This window comes from Canis lupus, chromosome 20 (genome assembly GCF_048164855.1).
Source record: "Canis lupus baileyi chromosome 20, mCanLup2.hap1, whole genome shotgun sequence".
Classification (NCBI taxonomy): domain Eukaryota; kingdom Metazoa; phylum Chordata; class Mammalia; order Carnivora; family Canidae; genus Canis; species Canis lupus.
This window is the reverse complement of record NC_132857.1, coordinates 43334800-43352587: the sequence shown is the minus strand read 5'-3', so window position 1 is coordinate 43352587 and position 17788 is coordinate 43334800. Positions and strand designations below refer to the sequence as shown.

Below are 17788 nucleotides of genomic sequence, written 5' to 3'. Positions count from 1 at the left end.
GCCTGCTTCTCCCTCTGCCTGTGTCTCTGCCTTTCTCTCTCTCTCTCTCTCTCTCTTTAATGAATAAATAAATAAAATCTTTAAAAAAAAAGTTAAGAGATTAAGAAGTGTTTTTGAAGAGAAAAGGGAACCTTTATGCACTGTTGGTAGCATTGTAAATTGGTGTCACCATTTTGGAATATAGTAGGTTCTTCAAAATAGTAGACATAGAACTACCACATGACCCAGCAATCACTGTTCTGGATGTATATACAAAGGAAATGAAAACACTGTCTGGAAGATATTTGCACTCCCATGTTCATTGCAGCATTATTCACAGTAGCCAAGATAAGATAGCCATTGTCAGTGGATGACTGGATAGGGAAAATGTTAGTTCTCTCTCTCTCTCTCTCTCTCTCTCACACACACACACACACAGGAGTATATTATTTAACCTTAAAAAAGGAGTTAGTCTTGCCATTTGTGACAACATCAATGAAACAAGGACATTATGCTGAGTGAAATAAGCCAGACATAAAGAGAGAAATACTGCTTAGTCTCACTTATATATGAAATCCAAGAAAAAGTCAAACTCAATGTAATAGAATAGAATGGTTGTTATTGGGGGTTAGGGAAAAGAGATGTTGGTCAAAGGGTACAAACTTTGAGTTGTAAAATGAATAAGTTAATTAACTTGATTGTGGCCATCATTTCTCTCTCTCTCTCTCTCTCTCTCTCTCTCTATATATATATATATATATATATATATCAAAACAGCTCATTGTATACCTTAAATATATATAATTTCTTGTCAGTCATACCTCAGTAAAGCTGGAAAAAAAATACAGTGTTTTTAGACGAGATGGGGCACGTTCAGGGTATTGTGGCCGTAGACGAAATATAGTATTTTTAAACTACAACCTCAGATAGCATTAGGTTTTTTAAGGGTACATTCCACAGGTGACATAGTGCATATGCCATCAGTTAAAACTCACAGATTTTTAAAATGTATACAGGGCTATGGGAATGAAGACCATAGACTCAAGGTTTAGAGTAGTACTTATTAAGTTATATCCAAGAAGTAATGGGGATGAGGATATATAAACTGTAGTTCACCTCGATTCTTAGATTGGCTTTTTATAGACATTTGATTTGTACTCTTGAAAAAATACTCAGTTCTGTCTTAGTCATGCAAAATAAGCCATTAATAATATGTAAATGAATGAGCTGAACTATATTCCGATAAACTTTGTTTACAAAAATATTTGACAAGCTGTATTTGGCCCATGGACAGTAACTTGCAAAGTTTTATTTTTTTTAATTTTTTTATGCTTTTCATTTTAAGTCTTTTGTTTTAAAGGAGTCAGAATTCTCTTTAATTGTCAAGTGTTGAGTTTTCATGTGGATTATAATCCATAAAATAGTACTCTAAAAATTTCTGGATTACCTAAATAACTACTTTATTCAGTTATGTGTGTTTGGTGCTGTTTTACATTTAGGATTGAATAAGGCATCTTTCCTCTGGCACACACTCATGCTAAATACTTGTTATTGTGGAATGCTGAATGAGAAGAGGTTTTAACAATAGTTGGAATAGAGAAAATGAAATAATTGAGATACCACCTGAAACACAGGAGTACGTGCATTGCAGAGTGTCATAGTAATAAGATAACTGGTTTTTCTAGATTCAAACTTTAACTTTTATTATCAATAGATGTGATGGTCAGAATGAAATGAAGAACTTCTTTTCTTCTTGAGTATAGCCATAGTCATATACCTATTTGATACAGATTTCAATAAAACGTCAGAGCTGAATTGATCTGTATGTGATAGAGGCTACAGTGTTTACAAATCACTGTTATTTAAAATTGACCTAGAAATTTGTGGCAGAGCCAGAGGTTGCTTTCTCATTTAAATTCCTTTTTCCCTTTTCCTTCACAAATAAAGCCCTGGGAGTGGGGCATGTGACCAACTGAAACACTTTTTTCGAAACTCCATTTTGACTAGGAGTAGTTATGTGATATAGAGTGGCCAATGAGATACCAGTAGAAGTCACTGAGGGTGATTCTGGGAAAGCTTGTAAGGTAGAGTCAGCTTGTTTGCTTTTGTCCCCTTCCTTTCTTCTGGTATCAAACATCGATGCCAAACCTAGAACTGTACCAACTATCTTTTGACCTGCCTGCAAGGAGTGGACAAGAAGACTGTAGAGGTGACTCTGGTACTTGGCTGCTGCTCCAAGTACCAGAGTACTTGGACTTACTTAACTTGAAACTTCCTGTTAAGGAAGGGAATGTAGTGGTGGGTGAGGTAGAAAATAATCCTATATGTTGTAGCCATTACGATTTGGCTTTTTATTATGTCAAGCGGGCTCAATTTTCTATCATTAAAAAAGTGAAATGAAACAATATCATAGTAAATTGAGACAATATATGATAGATAGAAAATTGAGTTTTTATTTTGCGATTTATTCTTAGGTTCGTAAATGTGTTCTCATTTTTGAAATGTTTTCAGGTTTTATTAATGTATAATTCAATAAATCCAAAACCAGGCAAAAAAGAAATTCATAAATAAAGGTTAGTATTCTATTATATTCTGAGAGAGGCTCTCCATTCGTAATAAATTATTTGATTTATTTCTCTATCTACCTGTCAACATTTAAGTATCACTGATGCAAATATCTTTATTAACAAAGCAATTTTGATACTATGAATCATTCTTTTACTTTTAAAATCACTTTAGAATAAATCAAGCAGACTTGACTTACTCCTTAGGTTTTTTTTTTTATATAAACTATATTTCGTTTGTAACTCTAATATATTCTAATGAATGTTACTGTCTAATTAAGCTCTAAAAATCTTCTACTAATTGCTCTAGGAATAATCAACTTTTTTGACCTGAAGTTTTATAAACAAGAATAAATAATTGTGTAAAAGCTAGTATATGCTATAATGACCCAGTGGGAATTATCATACATCCTAAAAACAATAATAATTCTCTCAAAACAGCTGATACACTCCTTTTTTAAAAAAAAACCATCTAGGCGGATACAGAGATTTTTTTTTCCCCATTTTGCTCTTATTAGTAAAAGTTATGGGGCAATTTGTGCTAATGAAGTCAGACTAATGAAGCATAGTATTTTCAAGATATTATCAAGCATTAGGGACTAGTTTAATTTTTTTAATGCTCACGAACAGAATAAGCAATTATTTTTAAAAACACTTGGTTTTTGGTTTACATAAAGGATATGTTCATATTACCCCACATGTCTCAGGACATTTTATGCCCTTTCTGTAGGACTTGTGTTTTATAATGGGTAAAAAGAACTAAAAGAAAACAAAACACTGAATATCATTTTAACTTTGTTTTCAAAGTCATAATAAATGTAGCAGATGTCGGTTGCTTCGCCTAAGGTCTGTCTCCTCTTCCTTCCGTATTAACAGACTTAGAATTCTTGAAGTACACTTTCCCTGTGCTTCTGAACGTTGGTGGCTAAGGATGAATTAATTGTCTGGAGCTACTTGGGATGATAGAATAAAAAGGTGACTTGAGTGGGCTCTGCAATGAACCACTGTGGAACCATCCCATTCTTGAATTTCTTATTCATGCATGTGATATATTAATTATTTTTAGTGATTAAGCCATTTTGAGTTTCTATTCTTGCATTGCATCCTAAAGGAAGCATTGTTTATAAAGCCAGTTTTTAAAGTCAGTCACATTTCCATCTGTTTTTAAGGGTTAGATTTGAAGCTACTGTCCTCTGTAACTCCCCTAGATCCATTGCCAGTATTTAGTTACTGACAGTGAACATAATTATTTGTTGAATAGAACTTATCGTCACCAGCAAAACAACAATAAAGTTCTTATGGTATCTTTCCATTTACAAAGTGCTCTCTTACCTCATTTGATCACAGCTCAGCCTACTTGCCTTAGTCATTTCATAAAATAGATGAGACTAAGAAGCTGGATATAGAGGTCTAGGATATATTTAACCATATACTTGCAAATAAAAGCACTGCTTTAAGCTTTTACAGAAATTCAGCAGACAGTCTTGACATGCAACCAAAATAAATACTGTTGTTTTGTAATTTTAATTTTAAACAGAAATTTCTGGCCCCAGAATAAGAATCACAGACTCAGATCAATTGTTTAAATAACTCCTTTAACAATTTTTATTGTATTTGATTATGTCTAGGGCTCACTTAACTTTAGTTTCAGATATTAACATGCATAGTATATTATAATAACCTCAGAGCACCACGGGAAAAAATTGCTCACATAAAGGTTTTGAACATGAATCTGGAGCATATGCTTAAAGCCTTAGGTGCAGATTTAGGACTCGTATGGGTGACACTTAAAACTAGGTGAATGGATGATAGCCTTAGGAATAGAGGTAGAACACAAAGAGACTATGACTGTAAAAGCTGAACACTGAACAGGGTGGGTAGAGGTGGGGGCATGGAGGAAAGAGACAGAGATGAGAGCTAGGAGGAGAATCAGGAGCATCTGGGAAGCCCAAGAGAGCTTTTCCATCAAATTATTGTTCTGTACCAGACATCTATGAAGAGTCCAAGCTAGAAGAGAGGTAAACCTAAAGGTTTCCTGACTATATGTACTTTTCCAAAGCACTGGAAACAAGGATTTAAAAAAAATATTTCAATCTCAGTGTTTTCTTTTTCGTCATGTTACATGCTATATTGTACACTTCTGGGATTTTATACAAGATCAGGGAGGGTTAACTCTAATGTTATTTGATGTATATGTATATGTACATATACACATACTTAGAGAATATTTCTAAAAGACTACACAAAAAATTGGTAACTTTGTCACCTTTAGAGCAGCTAATATCTGGGACACCCTTGAGAAATAGAGATTGGAGAGAGACTTTCCACTTTTGTTACCTCTTGGATGTATCCCCTGTTCAAAAAATAAATAATATTAAAGCTAAACAAAATAAAGTCCATCTTATTATGTTGAACTTTATTAGTAATAGAGGGAAGTATTTTGAGACTTTGCCATGGCTGGAAAAAGTATTATGATTTTTTTTAAAAGATTTTATTTATTCATGAGAGACACACAGAGAGAGGCAGAGGGAGAAGGAAGCTCCTTGCAGGGAGCCCAATGTGGCACTTGATCCTGGGACTCCAGGATCATGCCCTGAGCCGAAGGCAGATGCTCTACCGCTGAGCCACCTAGGCATCCCAAGTATTATGATTTGATCTTCTGAACCCATAGATACTGTAGCTTTGTCTTTGGGGAGAATATGTACAGTTGTATGTGCAGTTACATTGTTAGCACTGGTCAGTACTAAAAGCTTACTAAAGGTAGCATGGTATATAATATGGTTTAGTATATAAATGGTTGATCAACTAACTCTTCCTAAGAGAGCCTTCCTAGAAGGCTAATATTTTCCCAGAGGAAATTTCAGCCCACTTCTGAGGCCAAAGCATGCATGGTAATTCACTAAGCAGATCTTGTGTTCAAGTACAAAGTCCTGAATTTTGTACTTATGATTCCAAACATCTTACATATTCATTTTAAATGTGTTCACCTCACTGAATTGTGTTACCAAAATATTCTCTTGCTGTTCTTCTGCAGTGTTACCAAAATATTCTTTTGCTGTTTTCTTTTTACAGACATGATATATCTAAGAAATAGGGGTGTTATATTAAAAAGGTGGGTTTTATAATATAAAGAAATTGGAGAAAAGCTTTGAGTTAAACACAAATTGTTCAGTTCTGTGAGCCTTAGATTAGAAATTTAGCTGGTGTGTTAAATGATTCTCAGAAAAGTATGATGCTGTTTAGCTTTCTCTCTTCTAGCTGTATGAAAATTTGGGTTAAAAATAGCAAACACTGAGCATGTGCATCCAAAGATATGGCTGCTGCAAACAGTGGAATATATGTCTTGATACTGTAAGTGGATGATTAATGTAAGGAGCCTCAAGGTTTTGAAAACAACTCAGTGAAATGAAAAGTTGCTTTTTGATGTCTGTAGCCAAGCTGGATAAATTATAATTCAAGCAATTAACATGAATTTGGAACAAAGAATATATATATTTTTTTGTAACATTGGAAAACTGAACTGCTTTTAAAACTCAGAATTATTTAGCTGTTGGCCCACAAAACCAGGCTTGGCAAATACAATAGATACTCTTTAAAGAAGGAAGTTTTCTTTTTAGCTGTAGGTTAAAGTCCCTGTAACTCATATTGTGTTTGCCATTTCCCAATGGAAGAAAAAGCTATTTTTATTTCTATGGATAACTGTGGTGAGGAGTAGTCTTTTGACTGCAAAGTAGACTTCAGGTTCGATCAAATGTGTAAAATTTCTATGAAGAGAGAAATTGTATTGGCCATATTTTCCCTTTTTAAATTATTGTAGCAAAAAAAAATTTTATTGTAGCATGATTAGGTCTCCAACAGTCAGCTTCCTTGTTTTCTTTCACACTACTGACTCCTTGCTAACTCTTAAAGTTTCCAACATGTGCTAGCTAAATGTTCTATAGCGACTGCCCTATTTTTAATCTTTTTTTTTTTTTCTATCAGAGGTTCTCTTTGATTACTCTTGTATCTGTTGACTCCATCTTTTACTGCCCACCATCTTCTTAACCACTTTTACATAATGCTTACAAGTGAGCTCCTGGTAACTTTTTATGACGGCTTTTTAGCCTTCATCCTTTGCAACATTTTTGTGGCATTTGGGTACTCTTAACCCATTTACTCTGTTGTGAATGTATTTCTCCTAGGCTTCTTTAATTTTTTTTTTTTTTGGCTTCTTAGATTTTGATCCTTGTTCCCTTTGAATACTTTTCTTCCTCCCCTCCCCCCTTTTTTTCTAAATGAGAATGTTTCCTAGGTTCTAACCATGAAAAATTTCTCCCTATCTTTTTATAGTTTACACATGAGAACTCCATTCACTTCTGTTTCTTCTATGATCATCTTCATGCATAGCTACTTTCTCATTTTTATTTACTGTCTTGACTTGATTCCTTAGTTCCTGATCTATATATTTCCTGCTAGATATTTCACTCATTGGATCAATAAGATATTTATTGGGCTTTATACTATTCTGTCCTTTAAAAAAAATCTTCTCTGGACCCTAGTTTTCCTGCCAACTACTACCTTGTTTATCTGCTTCCCTGTACAGGATAATTCCTTGTAACAGTAATCTTTATTTACTCTCTCCTTTCCCTTCTTTCTGTTCTCTCTTGAACCCACTCAAGGGAGGCTTTTGTCTCCTACCATTTTATGAAAGTTGCTCTTGTCAGAGTTATGAATGGTCTCTTCCCAAGTCACATGGTCAATTCTCAGACATCATTTTACTAGATTTTTTTTAGGGAACATTTACTATAGTTATTCATTCTCTCCTCAAAAAAAAAAAGTCTTTATTTGGCTTCTAGTGGATCACATTCCTTTTGTATGGTTTTACTTTACTGTACACTCCTTCTCAGTCCTTTTTGTTGGGTTCTTCTCCTCTTTGTACCCCTACTTGTTGGAGTGCTGCAGGGGTCCGTCATAGCTCTCTTCTCTTCTCCCTATACTCCTACCCTTTAGTTGATTTCGTTTAGTCTCCTGACTTTAAAAATAATCTGTTTGTTGGTCTGCTTTAGAGTAGTTTTAGTACCCCCTCTCATTTATTACCTCTCTTTAATTTTTCACTTACAAATTTTCAGAATATGAAATTCTGCTTCTAGAGTCCTCATGTGCAATACACATCATCCATTAACCTCATGCATATCAAGTTTCATTGCTGACTGGATTTCCCTTTTATCTTCTGTCTTGAGTCTGTGTTAAGGTGTTTACTGTTTGGTTATTTTTTTTTTAAGTTTCTCAAATTTTTATTTTATTTTTTTTAAATAATAAATTTATTTGTTATTGGTGTTCAATTTGCCAACATACAGAATAACACCCAGTGCTCATCCCGTCAAGTGCCCCCCTCAGTGCCCGTCACCCATTCACCCCTACCCCCTGCCCTCCTCCCCTTCCACCACCCCTAGTTCGTTTCCCAGAGTTAGGAGTCTTTATGTTCTGTCTCCCTTTCTGATATTTCCTACCCATTTCTTCTCCCTTCCCTTCTATTCCCTTTCACTATTATTTATATTCCCCAAATGAATGAGAACATATAATGTTTGTCCTTTGGTTATTTTTAAACTATTTTTCCTCCTGTGGTTTACTTGTGTTTTATAATCTTGGTGATATTGGTTGGCCTCAAATATCTTTTTGCTCTCGCTTACAAATAATAGGTATCTTGGATAGATTCATGAGCTCTGCATTCTGTTCAAGTAGTCTGGATCCTCCTCCATCATTTTTTAGCTTCTAGTGTTGATGATGATAAGCTCAATGCCAATCCTGGTTTTCCCATTTATGGATAGTTGTTTTTCTGTCTGAACACTTACAAGTTTTTTTCTTACTCTTTAGACTAATGATTTTTTAAGGATATGAATAGATATTTGTCTTTTCAATCCAGCCTGAAAGTTACTCTTTCCAATTAGTTGTTTTTTCAACCTGGAGAATTTTATTATTTACTTAATTGTTACCTCTCTTTCACATTGTGTCTTTTCTCCTTTGAACACCTATTTTCACAGATTAATTTTCTGGGTCTATCCTTCAAGTAATTTTTCTTTTTTGTGACTATTGACATTTACTTAATTCTTTGCTCTGTATTTTGAGATAATCCTTGTACTTCATCTTCCCATCTATTTAATTAGGTATCAATAATGATCTTTTTTTTTAAAAATCATGTGCTTATTTTAGTTTGAAAGTCATAGTTTTAAGCTTGTGTGTGTGTGTGTGTGTGTGTGTTAGAAATTACTTAAATGCTCTAACAGTTTTAGTGCAGGTGCTTGTTTTCTAGCACTTCCTATTTCAGTAGAATCATGCTCTGATTATTCAGTCTTACTCTGTTTTTTCAAATGTTGGAGCCTCTCACATGGTCAGTTGTTTTTCTGTGATGGCTCATTGAAAATCATGTCTGATTGTTGAATTGTCCTAAACTGCAGGAATCCCAGAGTTCAGAATAGATATAGTGCCTGAAGTGTAAGTTAGCCCACTAGAGATACCTAAAGGAAACCTGGTGCTCTCTAATCTAATTGAGCTGTCCTAGTTCTAAAGTAGGGAAGACTCATCTGTGTCATGATAGGAAAATACAGCATATTCAAAGACATTGGAGATAGTCTTACCGTTGGGGTCTTCAGATACCTAGAAGCCAAATTATTCCACTTATGCTGCTTTTCAGTTTGCTAGCCACCCGTGGAACAATGTAACTGCATACCAGTTTTCTAAGGGATATAATGTTTGTTCTGATGTTTACCTCACTAGAGCCTTAAGACACAACATTGCCTGCAGGTCTCAGCACCTGTTTAACTTCAGAAAGTTTAGGAACTTGGAGTTGGCGTAGAGAGGAACAAGTCACATTCAAGTTGTCGTGTTTCAGAATAATTTAGATCCTCACTCATTCCAATGCCATTTACATTCTGGTATCTCTCGAATTTATTATATCTCCAGTCCTTACCATTCCCCTCATGCACATATCTAGTTACCTGTATAACAGTTCAACTTGGTAATCTAAGGGATATTATAAAGATTGCATGTCCAGTGCTTGTCATCACCAAACCTACTTCTCGTGAGTTTTACTTATTTCAGTGAATGACATCTTACCATTTTTTATGCTTAATTTCTTAAGCCAGTATCTTAGAATTCATTCTTTTTAAGAAATATATTTATTTATTTGCAAGAACATGCATGAGCAGGGATGAGGATCAGAGGGAAAGGAAGAAGCAGACTCCCCACAAAGCAGGCAGCCTGATGTGGGGCTTGATCTCAGGGCTTCAGGATCATGACCCAAGCCGAAGGCAGGTGCTTTACTGACTGAGCCACCCAGGTGTCACGATTCATTCTTGACTTCTCTTTTATTTTTACATCCACATCTCAGTTAATCCACAAATCCTATTAGCTGTACTTTCAAAATGTGCCTAAGCTGACTACTTCTTACCACCTCCACCTCTACCCCTCATTCTGTGCATTGTTGTTTTCCTCCTGGTCTACTGCAGGTGCCTCCTTACTATTCTTCACGCTTCTGCTCTTGCCCTCTACAGTTTACTCCCTATAAGCCAGAGTTATCTTTTTAAAATATAAAATGTTGCTTCCCTCCAAAGAATTTGAAGAAAATCCAAACTCCATACAATTGGTTATGAGGTTCTCCATGCCATTAGACTCTTTCAGCTGCCTTCCAACCTTATTTTCTACCAGTTTCATGATTTAGTGCACATTATTTACATTAGTTTTCTTTTTCCTTCTTAATTACATCATAGCCATTTTATCTCAGGGCCCCTGCTCTTGCTGATCACTTTAAGAATACTCTTCTTCATATTTTCTCATGATTCCCTTCCTCATTAAATTTGTGTCTTGCTCACATGAACAGACATTTCTCCAGAGAAGACTTAGAAGTGGCCAACAGACACATGAAAAAAATGCTTGACATCACTCGGCATCAGGGAAAATAGAAATCGAAACCACAATGAGGGATCCCTGGGTGGCGCAGCGGTTTGGCGCCTGCCTTTGGCCCAGGGCATGATCCTGGAGACCCGGGATCGAATCCCACGTCGGGCTCCCGGTGCATGGAGCCTGCTTCTCCCTCTGCCTGTGTCTCTGCTTCTCTCTCTTTCTCTCTCTGTGACTATCATAAATAAATAAAAATTAAAAAAAAAAAAAAAGCCCAGTTTGGGGACTGGAGTTTAAAAAAAAAAAAAAAAGAAACCACAATGAGATACCACCTCACACCGGTCAGAATGGCTAAAATGAACAACTCAGGAAACAACAGATGTTGGCAAGGATGTAGAGAAAGGAGAACCCTTTTACACTGTTAGTGGGAATGTAAACTGGTGCAGTCACTCTGGAAAACAGTGTGGAGGTTCCTCAAAAAGTTAAAAATAGAACGATCCTATGACCCAGAAATTGCACTGTTAGGTATTTTTCTAAGGGATATAAACAGTGATTCAAAGGGGCACCTGCACCCCAATGTTTATAGCAGCGATATCTACAATAACTAAAGTATGGAAAGAGCCCAAATATGTATTGACAGATGAGTGGCTAAAGAAAATGTGCGCACACGTGCGCGCACACACACACACAGAAACATAACACACACTGGAATACTACTCAGCCATCAAAAAGAATGAAATCTTGCCATTTGCAATGACATGAATGGAACTAGCGGGAATATGCTAAGTGAAATAAGTCAGTCAGAGAAGGACAGATACCATATGATTTCTCTTGTGGAATTTAAGAAGCAAAACAGTTGAACATAGAGAAAGGGAAAGAAACATAAAAATACGATGAAAATTGAAACAATCAAACCATGAGACTCTTAACTCTAGGAAATAAACTGAGGGTTGCTGGAGGGAGGTGTGTGACAGTATGGGGTAATTGGTTAATGGGCATTAAAGAGAGCACTTGATATAATGAGCACTGGGTGTTATATGCAACTGATGAATCATTATATTCTACCCCCTGAAACTAATAATACACTAAATGTTCATTAAATTGAATTTAAATAAAAATTTTTTAAATTATGTCTTGCTTAAATCTGTTCATATTGCCTTGTCATAAAGACTGTTTCCTACCATTCTGTAGAACAGATCCTTTTCTACGTTGCCTATTCCACCTTACCCTGTTTAAATTAGTTTCTTTTTATTTTACTAGCACCTAACAGCACTTGAGCCATATGCTTATTTGTTGTCTTCTTCCAGTCAACCTCTATGAAGAAAGAACTTAGTAATTCACTGCTATATCCCTAGAACTTAGACTACACAGTAGACACTTAATAAATAATATATACACTTCAAGTGACATCTTTACCAAATTTGAGTTACATTTTAAAATGAAAAAATAAGTATGCATGTGAGTCTTTCTGGAAATAAATTAAGTTTTTCAAATTACTGTGTTTTGTTTTTTACTTTTTAGACTTGTTTGCAAAACATGTAATATACTTTATTTTTGAATGTCTTTTAAATTTCAAGTATTTATATTTTATTTTTCTCTAAAAATACTCATTATGTAACCTTCTTTCCTAAAATTAAAATTCCATTTTACTTGTAACTTATCCTTTGATAGTGTATTTATTACCAAATTCATAACTTGTATTTTATTTTAAAAGAATCATAAAATTGTGTAATGTTAAGGCCATCAGGAATAAAGGAAGAAAAGAATGGAAATAAGGACTTTATTCTTGTGTAATGCTAATATTCTAGTGTTTTTTAGATTGCCTGGAAATCCCCTTAGTTACAAGATTGCCTTTTCCTATATGATATATTCAGTATTTCTAAGGGACCTCTCATAATCCTGACCACACCTCCTATTCTTTGTTTTTGCTCTCTGCTTTTTTAGTTTATGCCCCCCTATCTTCAATTTTCAGCGGATAAAATTTACTATACTATAGATGAATAAGAAAGAAGACAGAAGAGCAAATTTAGCCAAATATTAGTAGAAACCAAAATTCAGCTCAAAAATAGGCTTAGCATTTATAATATAGGGATAACATGCTAATATTGGCTGAGATTTATTTCCTTACGCTTCAATACAGCATTCTTCTAATTTCTAGAAGACCGATTTTAAGATTTATTGGTAAGGAGGGAAGTCATTTGTATAATCACTTGTCATTTTGATCTCAGTTTTGAAGGGCTGTTATAACTATCTCCACAAGTGGGCACGAGGAATATTTCTGAAACTCACCCTCTTGCAGACCCATATGCCATTGGTACCTAGAGAGTTTTATAAAATCAGCGTTGGCCCATGTTCTCATGCACATTTGTAAACACCTCTCTCTGGCTCAGTACTTTAACATTTGTAAACTATTTTGTGGCAAGCCACTGAATCAAAACTTTTAAAATGGTTGACTTTGACCATTAAAATATTAACTTGGTTTTATTTTTATTTTTTTCCAGGTGTATGGTGGCTGATGAAGTAAGTGTTTCATGATTTTTATGTCTTTTATAAAATTCCACAACCAATTTTTAGTGTGTTACTTACCATGTACTGTGTCTTTCCTTATGACTGTGTGTATATATAGAGAGAGAAGGAGAGGGGATAAAGAGAATGAAAATGAGGATGAATATGTTGTGTATTTGTGCATGCACAGACACACACTTGCATGCAAGATGTGTACTTGAAACATGTTAGAATTAACATTTAGTGATCCAAAATTTTATGTCATTGGCAGAGAAAACATGAATGTGCTTTAAAATTCAGCCCCAAATAAAACTGAACTCATTTTCTACTTGTCATAATACTTCTTAAAAGTTGAATTTTTAAAAATTTGCTGTAAAAGTTATTGTTAATTCATATGAGTGTGAAACAATATTAAAGTGGTATTTTATTATCACTAAACAATTTGATAAATTACCGTACCATGTATTTATATACAATATTCATGTTTTCTCACTGAAATGTTCTTGTTATATAAACTATGATACTTTTTACATTCTCAGTAGTGTACATCAATAAAATTCTAATTTTTATTCAGTTTGAGAAATGTGTTGCTGTTTTCATGATGCCTTTAAAAGTAACAACAAAACGTTTAAAAATATATTAGAAAGGAAGAAAAGATACTGAGTTTTTAAAAAAATATAATTGGAATTATTAGAGATTCTCCTGTCTTCACTTTAGATATATATAGACTCACCAATGGCTTATCTCCACAATCGCTTTAGGGAAGAAATGAATTACAGTGTTACATGAACATGAATGCTATGCAGAAAGGTTTGATAAAGGGTTTCTTGATTTATGCTAATTAATAATTACCTAAGTTTTTAGCTTAACGCTTTATCCTATAGGCACTTCTTTAGATGTTATACTTAGAAACATAGTCATTGCCTATGAAGAACTTCAACAGTGTAATTAGGACACGACGTAGACATTTGGGAAATGACAGCACTTTCTCTTTTGGAACAGGATGAATTCCAAAAGCCTCTTCATAAATTAATAAATTTATGAGTCTAAAGTGACTAAAAGAGGCTCACCTTTTTAATCCCTGATTGTTTTCACCAAATAGGAACATAAACTCATCCTTCAAAACCTCAAAACTAGGCATAACTGTTTTATATAATGTATAAAATATATGTGTGATACATGTATGGCTGTGTGTGTGTATGTTTTTAATGGTCGTCCATTAAAAATTTTTTTTTTAATTTATTCGGGGGTATGCACGAGAGCAGGGGGAGGAGCACACAGGGTTGGAGATGGAGAGAGAATGTGAAACAGACTCCTTGATGAGCACGGAGCCTAATGTGGGGCACCATCTACAACCTGAGGTTACAGCCTGAGCGGAAACCAAGAGTCCAGTGCTCAACTGACTGAGCCAACCAGGCACCTCCAACATCAGTTTTTAAAACAGACCAGTTTGAGGACGCCTGGTCGGCTCAGTGGTTGAGCGTCTGCCCTCAGCTCAGGTCATGATCCCAGGATCCTGGATCAACTCCCACATGGGCCTCTCTGTAGAAAGCCTGCTTCTCCCTCTGCATGGTTCTCTGCCTCTCTCTATGTGTGTCTCTCATGAATAAATAAATAAAATCTTAAAAAAGTAAATAAGAATAAAGCAGACCAGTTTGATGTCCGAGATTATATTATATCAGGTAACAACCATCTTGATAATCTCTCTACAAGTGATTGGGTGGGAAAATCTTGGCAGCTGTGTTGTATCATTGCTTCCTTGTTCTTCATTTTGGTGTCACATAGACATCATAGAGACATTGGAATGGGCCTTAAATCTATGGAATTGTTCATGGATTGAAATGAACACTTGATTGGCACCTTAAGCCTTCTTAACCTTTCATTAAGCAACTCCTGTCTTCAGTTAACATTAGACTAAGGATTGTTCGGAGTTCATGATGAGCCTATAGCCAGTAAGAGTTTTTCATATACCAACTGCTTTTCATTGTCTCTTACTATTTATAATTACATAGCACTTGTCACATTTTGAGTGATTTCAGCCCCGTTCTTTCAACAGCATTCTTATTTCTTAATTTAATAAATTTAAAATAATTATTTAGTATTTCCTCACCACTTTAAAGAAAACTGCACTTTGTGTCCATCATAATCACTTTCTTTTCACCCACATTTTAAAGACTCCTTCTTTTGCACCTATTTGACTTTACAGGGTTACTATGTTAAATCCTATCAAGATGTTAATTATGAAAAAAGAATTTCCAATAGTGTGATGCACAAATGTAAAATCACAGCTCACAACCTCTAACATCCTCTGTTACCAGTAGAGCTAAAATGCCATTTTTATGGAATCTTACTAAACTAGTCTGGATGAAAGTAATTAAGAGTGTTGAAGTAGAAAGAACTTGTATATATGTAAATTATATAACCTTTGGTTTGACCTTCATTCTGTTTCCTAATACTGTTCTCTCTCTCTCTTTTTTTTTTTTATCTTATCACAAAGTGGTAGTCAACTCAGAGAGGGAAATATAGTTTATAATTTGGAGGTCAAATCTCTTTTCTGATTTTGTCAATTAAAAAGTATGTTTTGATATGATAAATATTTGACTCATCAAATAGCTAAAAGCCTTAGGAGGGCAATTTTATATCTGTTATTGAACCTCCTTTGTTTTTTATTTTTAGTTTTTTTATTTTTTATTTTTTTAAATTTATTTATTTACGATAGTCACACTCAGAGAGAGAGAGAGAGAGGCAGAGACACAGGCAGAGAGAGAAGCAGGCTCCATGCACCGGGAGCCTGACATGGGATTCGATCCCGGGTCTCCAGGATCGTGCCCTGAGCCAAAGGCAGGCGCCAAACCGCTGCGCCACCCAGGGATCCCTCCTTTGTTTTTTAGATGCTTGAATACCCACTTGGAGTATTCTGTAATTTAGCTGTCTACTGTGATCTTTCCTCCCTAGCTCTAGAAACAAATGACTTCTTTTAACTGATAATACTCCCTCTTCTAGTATTATTCCACTATTAGGTTTTTCTCTAATGTAGTCCTTCCTTGTGAACTTATATAATCTATCTACTGTATGTAAGGTAATCATTAACTTTAAGTTGGAATGATGACTTAAGTTCTGTTTAATTCTAACTATATAATCATTGTGTGTTTCAATTATAAAACTAAGTTTTAAAGAACAAAGCTGCAATGTTTAATAAACTGAACTTTATAAACATAGCTTAAACTACTTTAATTACTTCCTGTCCCACCCACCCCTTGGTTTAATGCAATTGAATGCTGTTTCCAGGACTGTGTAGTGAATATACAGAAACTCTGTGAATTTGTAATCCATAAATAATGGGATTCAGACCATAGTCTACACTCAGGCTGTTGCACTGTTACCTTGTTTCTTAATAATTCCTTGTAAACCACTTTGCCCTTGTTCTTCAGTTGAAAATTATTGAAAGTGTTTATTCATTAAAAAGTTGTAAAAGGAGGGGCACCTGGGTGGCTGAGTCTGTTAAGCATCCAACTCTTGATCTTGGCTTGGGTCTTGATATCAGGCCCGGGAGTTCAAGCCCTGTGTTGGGCTCCATACTGAGCATGGAGCCTTCTTAAAGAAAACAGTTGTAAATGTGACAAATAGTTTCACATTAACACAAACCAGGGAATTTAATAGGATATACATGCAGAAAAATATTAAACCTATACATTTCCTACCTTATTTTTCAAGTATTGAAAAATTGTTGTTCTCTGTAGAAATACAGTAGTTAGAAAATTTTACAATGTTCATTTTTACTTAAGATGGGATTAATATCCTGGATTTACATAATAGCCTAATATTATGTCATAATGGACAAAAGTTTCAGTACATGGATTCTGTCTTTACTTGCCTACAGTATCTATTATGAAAGCCAAAAAATTCCTACTTTTATCTTATGTAACATTTTTTTGTTCGTACTTTATTTTAGTCCCCCATCTCAGCACACAACACACACACACACACACACACACTTTTTAAAAACTTTCCTCCTTCCTATTACTTGAGAAAACATTTGAAGTGTGTGTGGGGGGGAATATACCAAATAAAGTATTACTTCCTTCCTTTTTCAAAAGAAAAGGAAACTATTTATTAAAGCTGAACTACTTGGTTTCCCCTTACTTTGTGGCTATTTTGGGACACATTAATAGATAACTATTTGGAACAGTTAAAAGCCCTATACTTTCTTTGGGTCAGGGTGCTTCTCTGGAAGAGGGAGGGGTTTAGAGGAGAGAGACTGTGGGACCTGTTCCACGCTGGTAGAAGTACTTCTGTAGGCTGAAGTTATGTTTGAAAACCCTTGTCAGTTTCTCTGCAGGCAGAAAAGTGTAGGTGTGCGGAAACAGTAATAGACCCCTTTGGAAGGTTATTTTTGTTCAAAAGACCTGAAAATTAATATTGTGATATATATTCTCCCAAGATTAACTTTATAGATTTGAGGACTAAGAAATTAAAATAGGCATGAAGAATTTTAGTTTTCCTTTTGCATAGCCTACTCACATTTGACAAAGTGAGCTGAGATGGCAATTTTGTTTTACTGGTATCTACAAATCTTAGATTTCCTTTACCAGGCCCAGGCTGAATTACACTCTCTCCTTGAGCCCTTACTGTTTTGGATTTATAACCTTCGTGTGTCATTGATCCATTTTTTGTTGAATGAATGAACTAGTTAAATAGTTAACACTTCAACATCTATGTGCCAGGTTCTGTTGTAATCTTAGCATGTGTTAATTTACTTCAGTCTCACAACCCTTTGGGGTAGTATTATTATTCTCATTTTATAAATGAGGAAGCTGAGGTACAAAGAGGTTAAGCTGGCAGCCTGGGTGGCTCAGCAGTTTAGC

At 35.0% G+C, this 17788-nt stretch overlaps 1 protein-coding gene and 1 long non-coding RNA gene across 5 annotated transcripts in view; one reads left to right on the top strand and one right to left on the bottom strand.

Moving 5' to 3' along the window:
• LOC140611920 (uncharacterized) overlaps positions 1–16713 on the bottom strand; it is a 48779-nt gene extending 32066 nt beyond the window's left edge. Inside the window, exon 1 of the long non-coding RNA XR_012013232.1 lies at positions 16625–16713. This is a non-coding gene — a long non-coding RNA (uncharacterized lncRNA). The remainder of the gene's footprint in view (positions 1–16624) is intronic.
• Positions 1–17788, top strand: part of ZRANB3 (zinc finger RANBP2-type containing 3) — a 299997-nt gene that overhangs the window by 101446 nt on the left and 180763 nt on the right. For all 4 annotated transcript variants that reach the window (XM_072789025.1, XM_072789026.1, XM_072789023.1 and 1 more), the window contains exon 3: positions 12920–12938. In XM_072789025.1, coding sequence (XP_072645126.1) covers positions 12920–12938 — 19 coding nt within the window. The remainder of the gene's footprint in view (positions 1–12919; positions 12939–17788) is intronic.